Source organism: Micropterus salmoides, unplaced genomic scaffold (assembly GCF_014851395.1).
Source record: "Micropterus salmoides isolate LMB-PRFRI ecotype aquatic unplaced genomic scaffold, ASM1485139v1 Ms_hic_scaffold_11, whole genome shotgun sequence".
Classification (NCBI taxonomy): domain Eukaryota; kingdom Metazoa; phylum Chordata; class Actinopteri; order Centrarchiformes; family Centrarchidae; genus Micropterus; species Micropterus salmoides.
Genome location: NW_024040152.1, coordinates 22,350,525 through 22,374,529, shown reverse-complemented (window position 1 = coordinate 22,374,529; position 24,005 = coordinate 22,350,525). Strand labels below are relative to the sequence as shown.

Below are 24,005 nucleotides of genomic sequence, written 5' to 3'. Positions count from 1 at the left end.
ATAAATACGCCACATGGCAGAAACTTTAATCCTGCAGGTATCTAAATGTTTTTTTTGTTTGTTTTGTTTTTTGTGACACTGCCAAAATGCTGAAAGGGTTCAAACAAGTGACTGTGTAGATTAAACAGCCCAATTAATCTCCCCTTTTCCAGTCTCCCAAGCTCGAAGTCTAGACTTCAAAGCAGACACAAACTTTAGGACTTGAGCCACTTGCAGCTTTTTTTCCCCCTTTACACTGGTGTGTGTGTGTGTGTGTGTGTGTCTGTCATGGCTCATTGGGTCGTATAAAACAACCTTGTACTCATGTAGTTATCTTCAATAGTAGCGCGACTGGTTATGAACCAGTCAGGGCAGAGTGCAAAGGCTCTCCCTTGTGTTCCTGGAAGATATAAAAACTGTACATGTGAAGATAAAAAAACAACTGATATATTATTTCAGTATCCTTGTTTTGAAAGAAGGATATGGGGTACAAAACTTTGAATTGTAAAAAGCCATTAAAGAAGCTGTGCAGAAAGATAGGATGGGACAGGAAAAGGAGAAAGAGAAACAGATGAGAGTAAGTTGTAGAGAAAAAGAATCACGAGGGCAGGAAAGGGGTAATAGGTAAAAACTTGGCATAAAGAGAAAACAATGGTTGCTTTATACCACTTTATACTTAATCGGCAGCTATACACTGTAATTCTGACCCGAGTCATACATCATGTGCCCCTCAGTCCTCACTGAATATCATGTTACAAAACGCAAACCAAATCTGAAAGGTTTAGTTTTTATTTTGTTTATTCCTTTTCTCTAATAGCTGTCTGGGTTGACACCAAAAAGGTCAGAGGGGGATCCCCAAAGTAATTGTTTCTTTGATTGGGCAATCGATACAAATATTTACAAGGCTACAATAACAAAGGAGAAGGTGTCATTTATTTTCTTATCTTTTGTGACTCTCACATGGACTATCAAGGAGGAAGTTAGTATGTAAACAACAGTGCTGTAGTGTGCTTAACAGCTTGGGAAAGGGAACACACACACACACACACACACAGTGGTGCTTTGGGTGGAAGAACGAAAAAGCCAAATGTGAGTCAGAGGACTTATAGCAGTTAAACATTTTAACAGGCACAAGCCGACTCTTTGTGTGTGTATGAGAGATGGTGTGTGTGTGTGTGTGTGTGTGTGTAAAGCCACACAGACAATAACAAGGCCAGTGAGCCGAGCACATGGTCCGGGTGTGAATCTAAGTGTCCTACTGCCACCCATTGACTGAATGTGGAACTGCCTTCCCTTCCCCCACACAGGGTTTAACAGAAGGAAAATACAGTAGTATAACACAGCCTTTATGTGAGGGAAAAGACAAAAAAAATAGAGGCACTGAAATTAAGACACTTCTTTTAGTATTTCAAAAAACGTTAAAATATGTAATACATCTTCATCTGTAGCTCAGAGGTAAATTTTTGATGGTTTTCATCTGTTTTATCTTTAATCATCAATGAACATTAAGTAGTATACTGGAGTATAGAGAGAAATACAGGGGAAATACAGTAGTACTATAACTCATGGTGTCAAAGGATTTAAAACATTTTGACATAGTATACTGGAGTAGGGAGAGAGAAGAGGTGTGGACACAAGTTCACAGAGGACAGAGCAGATGGTGTCTGCTGGACTTATACAATCTCACACACACGCAAACACACACTGGTGACATAATAGCAGCATGCCAGGTGTGCAGTTGGTGGCCTGCAGTCTGGCATTGACTGTGTGTGTGTCCCGTGCTGTCTTTGTGTGAAAGGGGCTCCCTATTCACTAGTCTCTGCTGCCAGCTTGGCACTAAATCACAGGACAAGACGGTACATGCGCACAAACACACATGTATGCACGCACACACCCACACACACACCCCACCCTCTGTTGTCTTTTTGTCCAGTCTATGGAGAGAATGAAAAGAGGTCAAACAAGAAGACAGAGGCAGAGAAGATAATGAAGGATGCCGGTAGTTTAGCTGAACTTTAAGAGCACAGGACAAACAAAAGATATTTAATATTGTACAAGAAAAAAAAAAAACTTTTTGTTTTTTTATGTCTCACTGTCTCTCGTCCCAACAATGAGCTAACTCAAACTGACAGCACACACACACACAGAATCATGGCCATGCATAATGATTAGTGTTGGAGGTGAGACTGCAGCTGGGTTGTCCAAACCTTGTCTGAAGAGTCCGTCTGAGCATGACTACTTTATGTTCTTGTCTTGTTTATAAAGTTAAAGAGTGTATGTTCAAAGCCAGACGAGTAGCAGTTACCAAACAGCAACGAGTCAGCTCTGTTTCAAATGTGTGACAATAATGACACACCAATGAAATATTTAAATAGAGGCAAAGAGGGGCAGAGAGAGAGCAGGAGAGAGAGAGAGAGAGAGAGAGAGAGAGAGAGAGAGAGAGAGAGAGAGATGGGTATCAGATAGAAGCAGTCAGAGAGGTGCAGAACAGCCCATACTGATTTTCTCTACTCAATCAATTGTGGCTACTTTGAATAAGAAACATAACCTGTATACAACTGGTTTTCAATCACTCCCCAGCAACTTGCCCTGGCAGCAGCACCTGACCTGCTGTGGTAATGTACAGTATGTCATCCATACAACAAATTCTGGCAGTTATGCTACCTGAGCTCATTGGCTCTCCAGTCTCATTGAAATAAATTATATATAATTACATGCAACTTTTTCGAGGCAGATATTTTCATATTATATTTTCACTCCCACTACGTTTCATAGCAACAAAAGCACAGGTGGAACTAATAACCATAACAATGGCTTAGTTCCATTTTTGGTGTCTCAGTAAGCTATGCCACTGAGCCAGCACGCACAATACAGAGCCATGAAAACTGGAATTGAATGCAGCAATAATTACCGTTTTTAACAACACGTGTCTACTATGAAAAAAGTTCTAGTGAATTGAATTACTGAGGTTGACTGCTGAAGCAACGCAAAGACCACCAATTTCCACCTGGATTCTGTCTTTTATTTTATAAACAATAATTTGTGTCAACAGAGTTATTTCACAAATGGTATAATAGCAAAACAATGACAAACATGAATTAGATTTGCAGTCATCATTCTAGAAAATGAAATCTAATTAATAGTCTTTTAAAAAATAAAAAGTAAAGTATTAAAGACCAACAAAAAGCTGATCCACATCTCCCTGCTGAACTACATATTTTTCTTCATTAAAGTCAGAGACCAAAGTCTTATTATGGTCACGAGGAAGTATACACCAGACCCACAAAAATCAACGGAGCCTTCCTGATTCTGTTTGATACTTGATTCACATAATCATGCTGTCAGCTCAAGCCTGTCTTCTAATACAGACCATTCATTTGGATGTTTAACAAAATATATGACCCTACCTCAACTGCTGTTTGGCTTGTAAAAGTGGTAAGAAAAGCCTTAACAGTTTTAGTTCACCCACAGAGCTATACTGACAATTGAACTCTTCACCTCGTGTTTGGCACTGATAGTGTCATGCTCTATGCATAAAACTACACCACGATAGTTAAAATAAATTACTAAATAAATAGAAGTCAAGAAACGTAAGTCTTGTTATCACTACTTGGTGTTTTGGTAGTGGTGACATATGTTTGAACTCTGGTGCTGTGTGTGTACGTGTGACTGAAGTCTGTTTTGAGTTTATTGGCTATACAACAGCCAGATTATGAAGAAGAAGTGTTGCTGGGGTCTGAACTATTTCTCAGTGCAGAAGAGCACACACATGGAGAAACTTCTGTCTGTGTGAAAAATATCAGCAACTTATCGGCCTGGAGGAGATTCAGAAAATCCATTTTTAGCTTCTCCATGAGAGCTTTCCCAGAGGATTATAAATCTGACTGCTTCCACACACACACACAGAAAATTTGTGTTACAGCTTGCATGCTCAGCAGTTTTCCACATGGTCTTTCCAATACACTGCACTTTGATGGTGGTGACTCAACTATGATCAATGTGCTCCTATCAATATTTCAGTCTCTGCTCAGCTGCCTCTATGTCTCTATTTCCACTCTCGCTCATCTCTCAATCAATAAGAGAAAAATTAGAAGTGAGCTTTCTTTGAATCATCATGCATCCAGATGTGTATCTTTACTGTATAGCCCCTTTTTCCACTGCACAGTACCAGTTCGACTCGCCTCGCCTTTGTTTGGTTTTCCATTGCAGAAAAGTTGTACCTGTACCTGCTTCCAGGTACTTTTTTTCATATCACCTCCATCAAGGTCTGATTTATCAGAGAGAATTGTCACTATTCACTGTGTCATCATTGCACGCGCCTGACAGAGGCAAGCAACAGAAAGTTTTATATTTTATAATTTTTATACGTTATTTCATCACTAAATCCACTTCTGAGAAGTTTTGAGGTAAGAAATCAGCTGTGTAGATTTTGAATATTGACTGTTTTACGAGAGGTGATGGCCGAACAAAAAAGTGCTTGAAAGTTTTCGGAGTTGAGGAGCTCCACAAGTGGTGGCAGGGGAAGTCTGTGGCAACCCGCAGGATGAGCTCACGAGGCCTGCCAGCCGCCCGCTCACAGAGCCATCTGGTCCCACTGTCAGAGACCGCTGCAGCAACAATAGCTGAGGAAAACACAGCTGTAATCTGCCTTTACATTCTGATTAATGTTGAAACTTTTTTTAACTTAAATCAAGAGACAGCTGTGTCTGGGTCACTGGTGTATGTGTCACATTGAAAATTACATCACGGCAGTGGCGTCACTATGACGACCAGCTACATTGAGGGTTACTATCTCTGGGTTCTATCTGCAATGGAAAACGGAGCACAGCCAAACAGAGTTGAGTAGAGTCGAGGCGAGTTGGGCTGGTAATGGAAAAACGGCACGTGTTCTCCCATCTATAGAATAAAATACCTGTCAATGTTAACAGCTACTGAACATGCATGCCCCCATGACCCTGTAAATCTGTGAAATGACACTAATCTTTCCCTGAATTGATAAAAAAAACGATAATCCACAGCCTTTTCTCTGCTACTGTGATGACCGACTGTCGTCACCAGGTTTATTTACCTTTCTTGTAATCTAATCCAAGGTGTACTTCAAATGTAACCATGAAACTTTACCTTCAACATCCAACGAGGAGGAACCACTGACCCATAGAGGACAATGCCTAGCAAACCTTGGCAGCCTTGTCTGTCCATGTGTCACATAGCTGCAGCAGTAGAGATAAACAGGAGCCAATACCTGTCACAGACGTTGGAGCTAGCCAACAAGCTAGCCCACATGTCTGTCTGTTTATCTGTCATATGTCTTCCAGCTGGAGCCAGGGAACTAAGCAGTGTCATTTCTGCTAATATCTGTGTTTGACACAGATGCCATCAGTCAGGTGGAAATGAGAGAAAAGGCAGATGCATGTGAATATTAGTGGCTATGTTTGCCTTCACTGGGTGACGTTATCATAATAAAAGGACTTGTAATATAAAAGTAAACAAGATAACACTAAAAATGTGATTGAAAAAAGTAGCTCATGTTCCATGTTGACATCCAGGCATTACATGGCATTTTCAGCGGTTTTGCTTAGAATCTAGGGCATCAAACATTTTTAAATAAGGGAGAAAAGCACCAGCTGTCAGATCTAGAAAAAAAAAAGCAATAGTGGTGATACAAGGTTTCAGTTTTGTGTTGTCATTATACCAATACTCACTAGAGCCCAAAATTCAAGCTGTGTTGTGATTGCTAAGACGCGTGTCACACACTTATGTAGTGCGTCATGTGGAAATGATAGTAGTGTGCCTGGATCTATGAAGAGTCATGTCCTGTTTCAGACGGGATTATTTCAAATACACCCCTACTGACAGGTTAAAATTGCAAGACGGCAGCCATAGTGGGTGTTTCAAGACCACAACAAAAATAGAGTTCTCCCTCGTTCACAGCCCTGGCGCCCCCCTGTGTTTACAGGAAACGGCATCTGCAGGTTCTAGAGGTTAAAGATACTGCCTTAAGGCTTGAATAGAGAAATCAGCCGATTTCCAAAATAAGCAAATATTTTATTTTTATATATATATATATATATATATATATACACACACACACACAATCTCTCTCTCTCCCTCTCTCTCACACACACACAGTAAAGGCCTAGTTTATATTGAACTAACTTCATTCCACAATAGCAATAGAAGAAAGACTAAAAACCTGCTCCAAACAGTATGTGTGTGCGACAGAGCTAAATCAGATACACAAACTCTCCAACTTATTGCCATATCATTGCAGCTAAATGTATTTCCTCATGCAAAAAACAGATAACCATTGTTGTTTGTATACGTAAGTTACTTAATTATCACATTATTAATTAATTATGTATTTTTTATTGTTTATATATGTGAATTTTGTGCTCTGGCAACTTTGCAACCTAAACAACCAAACCATTCATGGCAATGGGCGAGAAAGAGAGAGAGATCTCTCACCTCAAGGAAACAAGTTTCTGCCACTACATATCAAAGTTTCCTCCTCACTAGAGGAAGAGGTGGCCAGCTGGACGCTGATCCTTCTCACAAGGTGTTACAGTAACTATCACAATATAAAGTAAACTCAATCGCGCATGTCTTTACTCCCCTGCAGCAAAGTCGCAGACATCAGCTCAAGGATCGGTACGTGATGTCATCGCTGGTGGCGTCACTCACTGATCCTTCAGAAATGCTTGGGAAAATGTAGCGTGCGTGGAAGCTACCGCGCTACTCGGTCAATAAAAGAGCTATGTTACTGAAAACCTATTTGATTCAGAAAATAGCGACGCTACCACCAAGCTACTGAGAAAAGGCCCACACACACACACGTGCTGGTCATATAATTAGAATATCATCAAAAAGTTGATTTATTTCAGTAATTCCATTCAAAAAGTGAAACATGTATAATGTATACATTCATTCCACACAGACTGATATATTTCAAGTGTTCATTCCTTTTAATTTTGATTGACATTTCTAAAAATCCTTTTTTTGTATTGGTCTTAAGTAATATTCTAATTTTCGGAGATACTGAATGTGGGATTTTCATTAGTTGTCAGTTTTAATCATCACAATTAAATTAAATAAACATTTGAAATATATCAGTCTGTGTGTAATGAATGAATATAATATCCAAGTTTCACTTTTTGAATGTAATTACTGAAATAAATCAACTTTTTGATGATATTCTAATTATATGACCAGCTCCTGTATGTGTGTATGTATATATATATATATATACACATTCGCTGAACAAAAATTGCAACTGAGTTGTGTTTAATTTCCAGAGAGATACGAATTCAGTGTGCCCATATACTGTATTTTGCTTTTAAGGAGTCATGCATGGGATTGTAGTATCTAATAATGCGATTTCTACGTTTTATAGACCGACTGCCATTTGATGGCATACAGTTCAATATAAATATACGTACAGTGATTGCCACTACTGCTGATCTCCAAGAATGACTCCAAAGACAGACCAGAAGGAGGACATAATGCAACAGCGATGGAGCAAGGACTGAAAAGGGCCATGAGAGAGAGACATGCGGATGTAGAGACAGAGGAGCAACAGGAAGAAGTGAGAGACGATAGGAGGGGTAAGGAAGAAATAAAGATAAAGGGCTGGAGGTGAAGAGGAGAGCGTGGAGAAGGCGGCAGACTGCTGGTGGATGGAGGTTGTTCACCTTCTACCAACTGTGCTCACCGTCATCTCCAGAATTGCTCACCCAGAGGAATATGGTTAAACATCTTTCTACTTCTGGCTATTTTACACATACAAAAAGACACACACTTCAACGTCGACACACACACACACAACCCACACTCAGCTTCCACACGTGTCTCGGTCACACACAAATCTATATGGACCCCCACACACTCATCCACCATATACTCACACACACCCACGACCTTGTCATTCCCTATGACATCCCCAGCTTCCATTACCTGCATACATTAACGAGCCTCTCTGATGTTAAAAATTATACATTTGAATAATTCAGATTATTTTAAAAGCTGTGCACTCATTCACTCACTTTTCCAGATGGAAAGAGAGCTATTTACCTCAAATCGCATTTGAATAAACCCCATAAATCCTCTCAAATTCCCTGAGATAAACCAATCAAATACCCCCAATGCTGGCTAACTGGCCAATCAAAATTAGCATTCATACTTGCAGCCTTTTTTATTCAAAAGACATCAAATAGCAAATCAAATTGGAGGGCCTATTTGTGAAGCTCAATTTGTGCGAGATAAGAAAAAGGTGGCTAATAGAGTGAGAGTGAGAGACAGAAAGGGGCACTGCAGCAGTGCTATAATGTAATTCCAAACCTAACAAAAATATTTGATGGAGTAAACAGCATGCCATTGGTTCATAAATGTGGTCGATGATTATATTTGTTCAACAAAAGAGAAATATAATTTATGTGACAAAATATACATTAGATGGCAGAAGGGTCTGGATGCCCAATTATTACAGAGATGAAACCTGCTTATCACACTTGCCAGTGAGTTTGTGTATCTGTTTGTGTGTGTGTGTGTGTGTGTGTGTGTGTGTGTGTGTGTGTGTGTGTGTGTGTGTGCGTGTGCGTGTGGATCTGAGAAACAATTCAAACACGGCCAACAAAAATCAGGAAGCTAGGTTGGCAAACTGTGTGTCTTGTTCATCATCATCAGTCCCCCTACATGTGCACTAAATATGTGTGTGTGTGTGTGTGTGTGGGGGCTTGTTTTTCTGTATTTTTGGGGCCCAAACGCCAGGGTTTCCACTATACTTGTGGGGTCCAACAGCTTTGTTTACAGTTAAACACTTGATTTTGACTGTATCCGCCATATAGAGCAGAGGACAGATAGCGAAACCTCGCCTCTCTCCTCTGTCATTACCCGTCTCTCTGTCTTATTCCAACTGCCCGTAAATCATGACAGGCGGCAACCTCTAGCTTCCTCTTTCTCTGTTTTGAAAACAACAACTAACCGTCTTTGACTCTCATGTTTCCTGCGTTTTAACAGATTAAACACACACACACACACACACACACACACAGCAACTATTCATATCTGACCTCCAGACTGAAATTCCTGCTTTATGTCGTACAACAACGGCTAACAAAAACCAAGTCTATTACAAGTTGGGATTAAAACATTTTTAATTAAAGACAGCACACTGGTGTTTAAATTACAGTTATGCGAATACACAACACAGTCATCCCAAAATATCAATACGCCTTACATTCTTCAAACCTCTCTCAAACAAGTGTAAAGGGCAGGTGTATCTTCACACTGCACTGTCACCCACATCTGACATTTATACAAACACACATTCACACACACACTCGCACACACACACCAAGGTTCAAGCAGCTGGTGAGTTTGCCCTTGACTGCCCACCCCTGGGCACCACAGTGGCATGGATGCAGCTGTTTTAAAGAGTTCTGGATTGGATTTGGAAAGCTGTGTCCTTGTCAAGGGTATAATCTTGTTTTTCATTACCCAGATATAAACTGAGGCTGTGCTGAGACCAACAATAGCACTGCTTCAACATTTCCAGGCCCCTTGTTCATGTCAATAAGACCACTGCATTGGCGGCGCAGTTGCTGCAAGCAGACAGCTCCAGCTAAATTAAGTTATATATATATAATAGATGGATATATAATTAAGTTGATCTTTGCTTTTGCTATAGCAAAGTCAAACATCGTACAGCATCGCAAATATCCATAAACGGTAGAATTGAAACTGCTGATTGGAATGTTTACATCTGTAAAGCCCCGAAACTACAACACCTTCAAAAGTGCTGAAAATCAAACCTGAAAGACAGACTCTTGGCAGAACGATAATGTGAATTTACTACTATAGCATCTGCCATTAAAAAGGCTGTTCACTAGCCGACTGTCTTTTAATTGTTTTCTTATTTTTTTAAGTAAGAGGTTCCTAAGCACTGGATTGCACCACAGCCCAACAAGTGTTGGCTATTTACAGATGGTTGAAACCAGCCTTTTAAAGGTTTAGTGTGTAAGATTTTGTGGCATCTAGCAGTGAGGTTGCGAATTGCAACCAACTGTCCAGTCTACCACTGCCACCTACCCTTTCAAAGAGCATAGGACGGCAACAGTGGCTGACACAGCACAAAAGGAGAGTAGCCAGTCAAATTAGGTTTCTTTAGGTATATTTATTAAGAAATTATATTTACTTAATTATTCAGTAAAACCATATGTTATTGCGACCTGGCCACAGACCGATAACATGGAAAATGTAAGCCAAGAGTGTGAAACATTGTCACTGTTTCTGCACCACACCATTATAAACTACATAGTAGATGAAAGTTATACAAACACTGACAAGGGAAACATGTTTATTCTCTCTGTGATTATGGACCCTCAACAAAACTGCCCACCATCAATAATATCTGGCCAGATATTTTTGCTTAGATAGCAGCAAAAATAATATAAATAAAAAAATAATTGATAGCGGTGCTGAAAGAGCTCTCAGTCATGACAGCGACAGTTACTCACATCCTCTTTAGTGGTTTTGCGTGCAAAATAAAAGCGTGAGAAGCTTGTTTGCTGTAATGATTTACTTGGAGTTGAATTGAGAGCTTTTACTTTGAAAAATTCTGAACAACATTAAAAGAGTGTGTTGCCTACTTGACACGGCTCTGAAAGAGCAGTCAGAAAATGTGATTTCCCTAAATGTCCTCTGCGTGGAGTTACTGAGGAATTGCAAAAGCGTCCGCAGGTTGATGGATGTGCATCAAACAACAAAACACAAACAATGCAGCACATGCCATAATGTGAGCCTGAAAAACAGTTTGTGCAGAATCCATTTGTTGAAAGAGAAAAAAAAATTGCCCCACGGTGGGATCGAACACAAAATCTTCGAGATGAGAGTCCAGCAATTTACCAACTGAGCTAACTGAACACCATAGAAATTCTTACTAATATTATGGCTTATATTCTCACCCACCATCTAAAGGTTGTAAAAATTTGCAGACCCCTGCAGTATATTAGTACTTCTTTTTCTTTGAACGTACATATTCAACATAGTGATGAGTGTCTACACTGCCTGAATTCTACAAGAAGTTGAACAAGTAGAACTAGTGACGAAACGCGCTCTGTAGCACTGTTGGTCCGTCTTCAGCTACTGTAGAAACATGACGGCGTCCATGAAAGGGGGGACCCACGGTTATGTAGATACAAATGACTCATTCTAAGGTAACAGAACAGTTTATTATGTAATGTCTTTATACACCACTGAAAACATAGTTGTGGATCTTATATTGCATTTCGGTCAATAGATCCTCAGAAATATTATACACTGGACCTTTAATCAAAAATGAAGCCAAAAGCTTAGTAGCACCTTGAGTAACAACATTTTCGGAAGAATAGAGAGGGAGGCAATGCGATAAATACTGAATGTGAGTATCACTTTTGTTTCTCTTTTTGCTTTTCTTTTAATTTGAAAAGTGTTTTAAGTGTTTACATTTTAGTCAGTTCACTAATGAGTACATTCGTTTTTTAGAGTAAGAATGAACTCTAACTCATCTGTCAAGATAAAATAAAAGGTTTGTATAAACGTTTGTCTCTGACAACTCTCAGAAATGAGATCTTTGTATGCTTACACTGAACGAACAAGCTGCACATTTGATCGGGATTTAAAAGACATTCAGGTTGAACAACATTTAAATTATGTGTGTGAGCAATGAAATGTTAATAGGATGTGACAATTGACCTTAGCTTGTTGCACAGTACTCCGGGCATGAAGACCCCAAACGCAGCATTTGACAGAAATGAGGCTAGAAGGTCTGTAATCCAGCGGGGAGAAGAGGAGGGGAGATAATGTAAGTGAGCTGCAAAGAAAATGAACACGGGTCTGAATTCCATTGCATATGCTTATTTGGCTCAAAGTGAGATTTGTGTTGTCAACTTGTAGACTTGCCCTTCATTGACCCGCCTGGGGCTCTAATAGAGACATGCCCTGCTGTGCGATTGGGGATTCTTAGTGTCTGCGCTTAAGGAACAGATGCCACACCACAACAGCTGTTCATCGGGCATCAAATTCTCCAAGAAGGTGGTTATCCAATATCAGCACCTTCTATTATCCAACAGTGGCACATCCAGTTCCACGGCATATAAGTCAAGTATATTAATCAGTGTATTTGTCGGACATTCAATGACCCTTATTGCCATTTAAGTTCCTTTTTTTAAAAATATTTTAAAATGATGCAGTATACACACACCACAATTCAACACCATGTTGTGATTGTGTGTGTGTGTGTGTCTGAGACAGATAATGTACTCACCCTGGAAAGACTGCCTGGCTCTCTCCACTAGCTCCGCGACAGGATAGCTGGCCAAGTCTCCTCTGGCATGCTTAGTCTTACAGTAGGTACATGCGTTCAGACACCTTGACAGACAGAAATAGACAAATAGAGAGGCAGTGAAAGAAAGAAAAAGGGATGGATGATGAAAAGAGCAGTAGTCTTCAAACATCATCTTAGGGTTCAACGCCACAGATTTAAAATGTTATAAAACTGAGCACAGGAGTATGGACACTTTTTGTATTGCATTATATCTTGCACATTAAGGCTTTTAAACAAGCTCCTACTATATAATATAATAAAGTTTCTTCATAATTTCTTCGTATTTGTTTCTTGTCCTATACTTGGCTTACATTCCATTGGGCAACACATTTATTTACTTGTTATGACAGATGTATTTTTTATAAAACTACAGTTGTGAATCATTACAACACAACATCTCAAAATTGACCAATACAGGAATTAACAAATGTGGAAATAGGAGGCACTGAGGAGAACATGATGAGTGTACAGATAAATAAACAAGACTTTTCAGTGTTTTAATGAAATCTATTCATGCACATTTCATAACAGAGCAAACGCAGGAGAAGAAAGCAGGGAGCCAAAACTGCCCTTTGTCTCCTAAACTGTTTATAAGGACTCCAGCTAGCTCCAAAATAACTGGACAGCTGTCTCTCATACAGAGGGCAAGCAGTAGGAAGATTAGACTCAAAAGAGTTTTGTTTTACATAGAAGATTAATTCAAATTGATCATGAAAAGAGAGAATAAGAATATAAAGCAGAAAAATTTAAATAAGAAACAAAATACACAAGAGGAAAAAAAAAAGTGAAATACTGCCTCACACCAGATCCAAAAGCATGGCATGGTATCAACTCTAGGGGAGTCTTTGTTTAGAATGAAGGGCGCTTTTCTTTCCAGAGTTGTCTGTAAATCACTACTGAAAAGAAGGAGGAAGGCCACTGCTAAAAGCATTTTTTGTATGTACTCCATTAGGGTTTCATTTCTGACCTCCCGATTTGTCAAACTGGAATATAAATACACAGTTGTTTCTTTAAAATCACTACTTCACTGTTGGCTTAAATTTCTGGCAACTCCTCCAGTTAGTTCTAGGAACATGCTGCAAACACGAGTCAAACACCTTAATTACTTAAATGTTTGTGGGGATGAAAATATTGAAAAGGAACAAGACCATGCTATTCTCTCTTTTTTAAAATCATTTTTTTTACCCATTGCCACATGTGTTCTTGTACCTTTAAGATCTGGGGGTTCAGTTTCCTCTATATCTCAGTTGAGAATGAATGTAACATTGCAACATTTAAAGATCAATTCCTAATAGAGCCACACTAACAGAAATGTAAAGAACAAAAAACAGCCCACATGTAAAAAACAACATGTAGAATACAACGGCAAATGCTTTTTTCACTAAACTAACTAAGCTGTGACTAATATTGGACCACAGTCCAGCTAGTCATGAAGGAAACAACATGACCATCTACTAACAGCAGTGCTAATGCAAGCTTTTGACACAGTATTAAGATCAAAAGCCCCAGTTGCTCTTTTATAAAAACCTAAGAATTTTAAAACTGGTTTGGTGTGGGATTTATACACTACAGGGCAACAACAAAAACATCTTACTAATGATTAACAACCATCAAATGCTGTGATGTAAGGCAGCTAGTATAGAGTAGCAGCTAGTAGACACTATGAAATAAGAGTGCTGTAGATAACAAGCATAAACCCTGTATCTGTACGTGACAGACTCATGGGATTTCCCAGAAGCTCGACATAAACAGGCTAAACACCACAGACTCCTGCTGGACCGAAGATACAATTGATGCCATGTCGATTCCACTTCATTCTAAAAGAGCACTTTGCCAAATTGTAGCCATTTTTTCTAATTACTAGTCATAGCACGATGCCTGTAACATTGACAGATCTCTCGAAGTAGTGGAGAGACTCAGTGTATTCTCATAGTTTCCACTAAGTACTGACTAAAGTCTTGAAGCAGCTCTGATGAATAGGGAGAGACATTGTGGATCGAGTTAAGAAAGGCATTTCAGAGAAAATGACTGAATGTGCATAGAAGTTCAGTTCACAGACTGTTATAAATTCCACGTGAGAAAAGGATGTTAAAGTTTCATTTAAAATGTATTTATCAGGGGAAATGTTACTTGAGACTGCATGCTCTAATACTGTGGGTTCGCATTCGGACAGTTCTACGACTTATTACTACTGCTGGTTACTGAGCAGATCAGCTACAGTAGACCTGACAAAAAAGCAATGAGGTACTCAAGATACATATTTATTAAATAAATTATTAAAAGAAGTCATGCTGTTAGTGATTAGTGTCTTTTAATGCATTTATTAGACTGTGAAGACCTTCAAAAGAGTCCCCTGAAAAGCCAATAACATCTTTATAATAATTCTGAAATACAACCAAAACGCCTGGAGCATTTTTTTAATGTCACCATGGTAAAGACAGAAAAGCAAAAAGAGAATACAGCTATCTATCCATCCATCTCTCCCTCTCAGAGTATTGCTTATCCTAGCTGAGGGCACTAAAGATGGCAGCTAGGTCACAGGACCTAGCTGTGGAGAAAACACAGACAGATGGGGTCCCACACATACACACACACACACACACACACCCCCACCCCACCAGGGGGTCCATCCATCTTAATGTGATCAGGCCCAGCTGAATGGATCCCACCAACATTAATCTCAAGAGACAGTCAGTGGCCTGCTAGGGTGTGTGTTTGCATCATTTGTGTGTATGTGTGTTCACGTGCCTGTGTGAGTGTGCTGCCTCTGAACATTTGTCCAGTATCACAACAACGCATTAGCAGTTTCGACCTCTCCATCAGCCTAAACAGACTGCGACAACTAGTCGGCACCCTTAAGACTGACAGCGACTGAAGAAGAGGAGCAGCGTCACTCTCTCTGACACACACACATACACACATTTACTCTATATTCAATTTGTACTGGGCGGAGTTTTTTGATTCTGAATGTTTTCCTGAAGAGAAGACGTCTCTGTTCATGAAAATTAACCAAGCAGCAACATAAACAGCACTCCAGTTGTGTAAGGTAGAACTACTTCTAGAATTACAACTAAATATTTTTCCTCCTTATCAAGACCTCCATCCTTTTCTTCCTTTGTTTCTGTCTTCTCCCCATTCTGTTTCATCCTGGTTAATTAAACCACAGAGGTAGCTGCCGTACCTGACAACAGTGCAGTTCATCAATGTGTTACAATGAGAGAAGCTACCTCCCGTGTGCGTGCGTGTGTGTGTGTGTCATGCACGAGAGACAGACTATCGTGTGGTTGCAGCCTTGAAAAGGTAACAAAGAAAGGAAAGCCCTGAGGTTCCTCTATACATTTGTAAACCTCACTCGACACACACACACACACACACACACACACACACACAAATACAGTATAGTTTTCCTATCTGTAGCATTTTAAAGATACAGACTGGAGTGCTGAGCAGGAAAAGGTTTTCTCAATGACAAGCATTTAGAGTCTACACATTAATTAGAAAACTGCCGTAGGCACAAACAAATTGGGCCATGTGTGCATTTACTTGTGAGTGTGTATGTGTGTGTTCATGGGGGTTTGAATTGTGCGGGCTTGAAGATGCAATTATGAAAACAAAGCTTAAACTGTGAGGGGAAGTCTGAGTACTTTGTCAGTTCTAAAGCAAGATTATTCATTGCACTTAACTGTTGAGACTGGGAGAGGGGCGGAGTGGGTATAGGAGCAAACAAAATCTCAAAACTGCTATTATATGACTGAACAAAGCCTCAAGCCTGTAAGTTTACAGTTAATGTCGTCTCAAAGTCAAAGTGGAGGCTGCAAGATAATGCGGAGTCAAGGAACAAAGGATGCTGGCACAATGGAGTAAAGACCTATTAGGAGAAATGAATTGAGGATGATTAGTTATTCAGAGAAAGGTTGGCAGTTAAACCATATTTACCCTTGATACGCTGTCATGAGTAAGAGATGGTTGCATTCAACTTACAGTACATGGGAACTTTGCATGCACACCAACGGTCTTGTGTGACTCAGATAAAGACAATACTCTTTATACACCATATCTTATTTTGGGACTTAAACACTATCAGGACGTTGTTGTGGAGTTTATCCTTCTTGGCTCACTGTTATGGAAAAAAAACATGGTTATTAAGAAAATACATTGTTGCCTCAATTTTAAAAAACCCCAAAAGAGTTAAAGTGTTTGAAGAACCTGATCAAACACTTTATTGATAATGTCAAACAATACGAGTACAATTTTCAGTTGCTTTTTTTTTGCAATGCCCCATTGACCGGTGAGCAGTCCATTAAGACTACAAAACAAAGGGGTTTATACTTGAGTGTCTGAAGCTGTTTTACAGTCATGGACTTGTTTTCCATTCTGCTAATAAGTAGCTCTGACCATACTGAGAAAGAAATAAACACAAAGTTCTCTCACCATTATTTCACATAATATTGTTTTTGCATTTTATGTGTGTGTTTGGTATGCGTGCGCCTGTGTGTGTCTCTCTCGCCTATACACAGCTGGGGCCCATTCCTCTCAGTGTTCAGACTGTGTGTCTGACCTCTTGAATTCAGTTACTTAGTCTCGTGTTCCTATCGCTGCACACTGAAACAGCTCTCAGCTCTTTGTGTGTATGCATTTTAGAAAATGTGTCACATGCTGACCTTGGATTTCTGCAACTACTACAGTAGCCTCGCTTGTTGTTTTGACTGGAGGGAGACAGCACGTGTATCTGTGTGACAGCATGTGCAAGTGTGAGAAAACACAACCCTAAGTCTACATAGAAATTGTGTTTTCCCAGCTTCTTGTTTTGTCTATAGACAGACCTCGAGACAGTGTTTGTACTAGATCAGTCGGTCCATTGTTACTGGACAAGAATTGCACGGTGTTTGTTTATTATGAACCACCACACATACTGCTAAAGTCAAGTGGTACAAGATCTGATTTGAAGCTAGACTTGCAGGCTGGTTGATTATCTTACCTGTTGCCTTCCTGCCTTACTGACTACTTCACTATGTAACTGACTGACTTATTAAAGGTGGAGAAATCCAACACCATGACAAATATCATGATATAGAGCAAACAACAACACTGCAATTAACATAACTAGCGTTTCCCATTTACAGATTCAGGGTTGCGAAGAAATCCCTGATTCTTTTTTCTGCGCACACATAGAATGGACAGCTAGCAGACAGAATTTTCTAATCCAAAACATTGGATTAGAAACGCATTCCCCACCTTTAAATAACTTGTCGTCAACCCTTGTGAATGACAAGCTGACTTTACTAATGCAAAAAGTACAGATTCACTGGCAGACAACCTGACTCAGTGACCTCCTCACAGTAACTTAACAAGTGACAGAATAAACCTTTGGTTTCACTAGTGTCTGACTCCTTCCCTGAGTCACTGGCCAAGTATGTGAGTGACTACCCAACCCAGGATATCTGTATGAGAGAAGTTAATTAAAGCCTTAATAAGACCCTTGCAGACTGTGTGCCTACTTTACAGGGTTGATCGAACACATGCCTCCATAGCATAGGTTTCACTAAAATGTGCCAGAAAGGGGGAATGTGCCACTGCCAAGATTCTAGATTGATTTTAGATGGCGTTTTACACTTCTATGAACTCTGGGAAACAAAGATTGAGATATTTTGTCCATCAAAAGTCACTTTCAGGCAACATCACAGTTGGCTGCCATCTCATTGGTCACACACTGCAAAGCCAGCAGCAAAGCCAAACTCAAACATTTAAGCACTTTGGCTAAGCATTTGAGCAGCAGGCCCACCCACAGGAGCACTGCTGCATTCTCTGCATAGAAAGATAAAGAAGAAGTGCAAAGAGATTCTGCAGCTAACGATGTAGCCTTATTGAAGATGGCTTCAGTACGGGCCTTGCAGAGCATCACCCCAGAACATAGTAGTTTCTGAAGGTATATGTGGGTCATTAAACATAATAACTTTATTTAAGTTTATGTTAACAGTTATTTTGTCACCTAAAATTGGGGGAGTATCCATGAAAAGTTACAAGTTACAGTTCCTGCACACTTCATCTGATTAATTTCCAATGTAAGAGCCCTTACATTGAAGTTAAGAGGATCTTTGACCTAAGTGCCAGTGATTCCTGTAAAATCCAATGCACTAACCCATACAAAACAACAAAATACATTATTGTCCAAATAATCTGACTGCACTGCATATGTACATGCACCCTTACCAACAAACAGCATGCTTCATGTTTGAGTCACAAAAGGAAAGCCTAATCTCTGGTTTGATGATTCTGTCTTAACTACTATGGACCATTAACTCTTGGAAGGAAACATGTAGGAAACTGGTTTGTGCAAATAGTGTGTTTGCCTGTGAAACACTGGGGATAACTCAGTTACTCAGGGGTTCTGTAGTGTAATGCCTTCTAATGACACATAATCTCATTTTGTCCAAGGAGACACATCAATCTTTTAGATTTACTGTGTGGAGCAGAGTCTCTCCTGGTGAGTGAGTAGGAAGAACAGTGGATGGAGAGTGTGTGTGTGTGTGTGTGTGTGTGTGTGTGTGTGTGTGTGTGTGTGCGTGTGTGCGTGTGTGTGTGAGTGAGAGAGTGAGAGAGAGAGTGAGTGAGTGAGTGAGTGTGTGAGTGTGTGTGTGTGAGAGAGAGGCATGTATTTGTGTGTCGAGCAGTAGGAAAGAGGGAAATGGAATAATATGTTCAGATCAGTGGAGCTGAAAACTACCCATACATTGGATTGATAAACAGCAGGAAAGGCCACCATGGTACATAGCTAGAAGAGGGCTGTGTGTGTGTGTGTGTGTGTGTGTGTGTGTGTGTGTGTGTGTGTGTGTGTGTGTGTAAGTAAGTGGAAACATGTCTTGAAATGATAATGTGTGTGTGTTTTGGGAATGAAATAGAAAGGAGAAAATGGGAATTCCTTTGTGGAGGTGTGTATGTGTGTGATTGTTTCTGTGTTAAACTGCCAAATCAAAAGAAAGTGTGTATAATGTGCATCCATGCATTCCCACAATCTTACACATATGTACGTGATCAGAAACCCTTATGTAAACACACTTCACTCCTCTGTAACTCTACTTCTCTGAAGCACATCAGCACATTTTCTCCCTCTTTTGATGCTGCTTCACATGATGCATTTTCACTTCTGCTCCTCGGGGAGGAAAACAACACAGAAACAAAAAGATGAGATCATTGACCAACGAACAACAAAATGAAAACGCAGTCAAGTAGAGCAGTGTAACATGGCTTGAGTATTTGCTTTTAAGATGAAGGTGAGATATGGACAAATTATCTGCAGTGAATATTGCATGAACCCCAGTGGTGGTGATATTACAGTCTGAATGGGAGTCTCAAGCTGGAGCACACATGGCTGCTTCGACTGTTGGGGGAAAGCATGTGTGCAGGAGAAAGAGGGAAAAGGGGGAGACTCCTAGCTTGTGTCTTGGTGGCATATCAATGCAAAGATGGCTCCTTTTTCTCTTAGGCAATTCAAATTACAAAAAAGCACATAGGCCTGATTCAATTTGCTTTTAACTCAGCTAATGACTCCCCATCTCCCCAGTTTCTCCCCATCTCTCTGTACACCCCCCCCGCCCTTCTCTTTCAAGCAGAGACTTTTATCTGCTCTATTCTTACAGTGATTCTGTTTTTTTCTTGATAGTCTGTCTTATAAAGTGTGTCACCAATGAGCTGTGGTGCGTCTTTTTAACTCCACCCCCTCAAGGCCTCTGGCATTAAAAACACAATGTGCTGAGTTCGACCGATCTCCTAACAGAAACTGTTGCGAGCAGGGCTAAGAAAAGAATCCAGCATTAGAAGAAGAAGCTCTGAGGCAGTGCTGATTGGGACAGAGAAAGTGGCGAGCGACTATCAGGTGCTAAAGACGGCCATTTGTGTGTGCTTAAAAGCATAAAAGAGAGCCGGTATGATAATAGTCAATAGAAAAGTGGCTATCAAATAATGTTTATAAACTGGAAAGTTAACTGGATCTAACGGTTAGGAAATGCCGAAAAGGATGTAGTGTTTTTTGATGACGATTATTTTTGATGTCTGTTCAAAAGCAACTCATGTTTGCATTATTATTAAAAAGGTTTTTGTACTGTACATCTTTGCTGCTGTTATTTCCTTCCAGCTGTGCGACTCTGTGTTCTAGCCACTTACAGCACGTGAGAGGAAGTTGTACAACCCTAATGCGTTTATGCAACCATGTCGAGCTCCAGTGCTATGAGGCAAAAAAACAGATACAATGCTTTCTTGATTTCAGTCATTATGGGTGTGGATGTGTCTGGTAACTTTTATTACAACATATTTGGGCTGAAAAAATAAAATAATGATTATTTTTCACAATGCTGTATTTCCATCACATTTATGATGATTGAAGTAATTTCAGATATAACAATTTGAAATCTGATCAACCATAGCCACAAACAGAAGATTTGTTGACTATAATGAAACCCAAATGTTTTTAGGGCAGAAAACATGTTTTACATATTATACTACTGCTGTTCTACACTACCACTGATTGATATAATAATTTGAAGGACTTCGTAGGAGCTTTTAGAAATTCATATCAAATTTCTATAATATTCCCCGAAAACCACGAAATGCTGCGCGGGCGCATACAACCACATATGAACATTTAGCAAACACAATCAATCAATCAGTGCTTTGAGTTGGCTGTACTGTATGTTTAAACATGGATCTGTACGTCATTTCCACTCAAGCCTCTGCTATAACAACACCTGACTATTTATGGGTTACCTCAACAGGAAGAGTGAGCTTAAAATCACCTTAATTTGAAGCAGCCATTGCTTAGAGCAGTTTAATTTGGGAGAGAAGGATTAACAATGAGTACAAAGGAATGTAGAAAGAAAAAGAAAGAAAGGATTTGAGTAGTCTAAAATTAAGTATAAAAGCTGTGTTGTCACTATAAACCCGCTTTCACATGTCAAAAACTGGAAAAACATGGTAAAACAGCTTTGTCTAAAACTGTGTCCTCAACTCCTCTTCTATTACTCTGGGTGACCAGGGAGCATTATTCCTGCAAGCCAAAGAGGGAGCAGCTCACTGTTCCTTCCTCATTCCTTGAACTAAAAGCAACTAAACAGTCTTTCTTAAGAATATGGGGATTCTGGCCCTGCCATTAGGTCAGGGGCAGAAGTGATAAAATACTATTGTTTCAATGTCTCCTTTAAGGTAGTAAGTCGCAGGACGTTGCTGCTGTGTTTGTGTCCTAACCTTGGTCCTGTCTGTTGCTGCCTGCAGCTTATTGTTTCTCCTCTCCATCTAGATATCTGTGACCCCAAAGTCACTTCTCTCTCAGCTTGCTAAAGCCCTCAACGTTACACCTTGGTCACAATGGTTAACACAAATCTATGTAAAGGTCAGAAGAGAGGTTGATAAGACCTATTATTCCACTGTGGCTGCGTGCAGAGTGGATGGAGAAGTTGTGGCAGCCAGACGCAAATTACAGGAAACAAGCAGTTTACACACTGGGCAAGCTAACCCAGACACATTCGCAACGCACACTAACACACAAGCACAGAGAAACTTTTCACTTTGCTGGCTTTGTGTACATTGTGTGTACGTGTGTTTTATGTTTTTATATCTTTTACATGAATGCACACTAACCGATGGGAGCTTGTGTCACTGTGGGGACAAAAATTGAGGTCCCCTCAAGTAGAGACTGCTTTTTGAGGGTTAAGATTTGGTTTTAGGGTTCAGGTTACAATTGGGTTAAGTAAAGGGGTAGGGGAAGGGTTAAGGTTAGGCATGTAGTTGTGATGGTTAAGGTTAGGGTAAGGAGCTAAGAAACGCATTATGTCAATGAGGTGTCTCCACAGGGACAGTAGAACAAACATCTGTGTATTTTTCTATGGGGACCATTAGTGACTGTAGAAATAAAGGATGAAGCAGGGATAAAGGCCTGTGAGAAATTAGCCACTAGCCTGTTCCTTTATGACTGTAGCCAAACACAGAAATGAATAGAATAGAGAAACGACATGGAAAATAATGTATTAGAGATTAATGCTGCATAGCTTGAGCTTCCAAAGCATTCATGTTTAAAAAGGTATTAAATATATTTTCAAAACCCTAACAATGGCGTCATGTAATTTTTAACATGGCTTAATGGCCAGATTAAATTAGCTTTCCTTTAAAGAGATATGTTACAGACATACAAGAATGTGGGAAAAAAGGGGAGAAATTAATTGAAGGAAAGAAGATAAAATACCGTATGGGCTCCAAGGTTATCTTTTATACTCACTGGATAGGTGAAGCCAGTAGGCTTTACGCAGAGAGGGAGAAATTTCCACTCTCCTGTCAACAAAAATCAGGACAGTGGAACATTTTTGTGTATTAAATCCTTCAATGCTTGCTTCTATTCCATTTGTCGACCTGTCGTCACCTTAACACTGCAAGCATTTGAAGGACAATGATGTGCAGAAGGTGGCTGAGGAAAAATTAATCCAAAAGAAGCACAATATTTTCACAGTATCAAATAATAGCTAAGAAAACATCATATATTAATGGTAATGCCTATTTATTGGGGGAGGATTCGAATGCTGAAGTTGGCTATTAGTTTGGGGTTGGAGCAGAGGATCACTGACACCTGACTTTTAACACACTGCCAAAATGTGGCTAAACAGAGAGCAGGGAAAAGACAGATAATGAAATGAAATGAAATGAGCTGTAACTGTGGAACAAAGGATTTTTTTTTTCCTGGAGTGTAATGGCAATAGTTCACACAAATACACACAAAAGTGTAATGTCGTAAATTCCTTGTTTATGATGGTGGAGCATCACAATTCGACTCGTTCACAAAAAGGCTTTCACTGTCGCTGACAACACATACACAAACATAGATATACAAAGAGCAAGAAGGAACCATTAGTGTAGCCTAGGGCAAAACCCACACATACACGCAACAGCTTCCCTAATAGTATCAAGTGTGCTAAAACTGGGACACAAAACAGAGCATTAGAAAAACATAGTGTCTTTTTCCACTCTGAGGCTGTATGAAATATGTACTCTGGCCTCAGGCTTATCTGTTTGCATAAAGAAGCAATGGTAGAAATAATAAACAATCCAACACTAAATGCTGGCGACTGGAACGTACGCCAATTACAGAGCACAAGACCGACATCAGCTAATGGAGTCAGCATGAGAAGCATGAGTAGGGTGGAGTTCAAAGGAACCACGTCTGATTCAACCCCAATGTTGGAAAACACCAACAGTGTGTATTTCCAGTATTTCTCTTGTTTATCCTTCTCATTCATAAACTACTATTCCCCCCACTGCTTCACCGCTCTCACTGACCATTCAATATGTACCTGTGAAAAAGATTTCTGTTGTATTGCGGCAAAGCTGAACTTCGGAGATTGACAGGTTTGACCTTTATCAAAAGCTGTTTAAAATTTAAGTAGATAATTTCAACTCCCTTAAAGCCTTGGCAGTTAGCAGCTTTTGTGTCACTTCGTCTTCAAAAGCCTTTTAACTTTCCTGATATTCAAGATGCTGTCTGGAGATCTATTAATGGTGTTGATGCGCACAAAAAAAAATACATTTGAGATTGGGTTAGTTTAACTCTATGTTATAGACACAGTTTGTTCAACAATCACAATTGTTTATTATGTCACTGAAGCTAATTATTGCATTTACATTGAGTTTT

At 39.8% G+C, this 24,005-nt stretch overlaps 1 protein-coding gene across 2 annotated transcripts in view; it reads right to left on the bottom strand.

The window, feature by feature from the left end:
* Positions 1-24,005, bottom strand: part of cdkal1 (CDK5 regulatory subunit associated protein 1-like 1) — a 287,599-nt gene that overhangs the window by 164,476 nt on the left and 99,118 nt on the right. For both annotated transcript variants that reach the window (XM_038711895.1, XM_038711896.1), the window contains one exon: positions 12,278-12,381. In XM_038711895.1, coding sequence (XP_038567823.1) covers positions 12,278-12,381 — 104 coding nt within the window. The remainder of the gene's footprint in view (positions 1-12,277; positions 12,382-24,005) is intronic.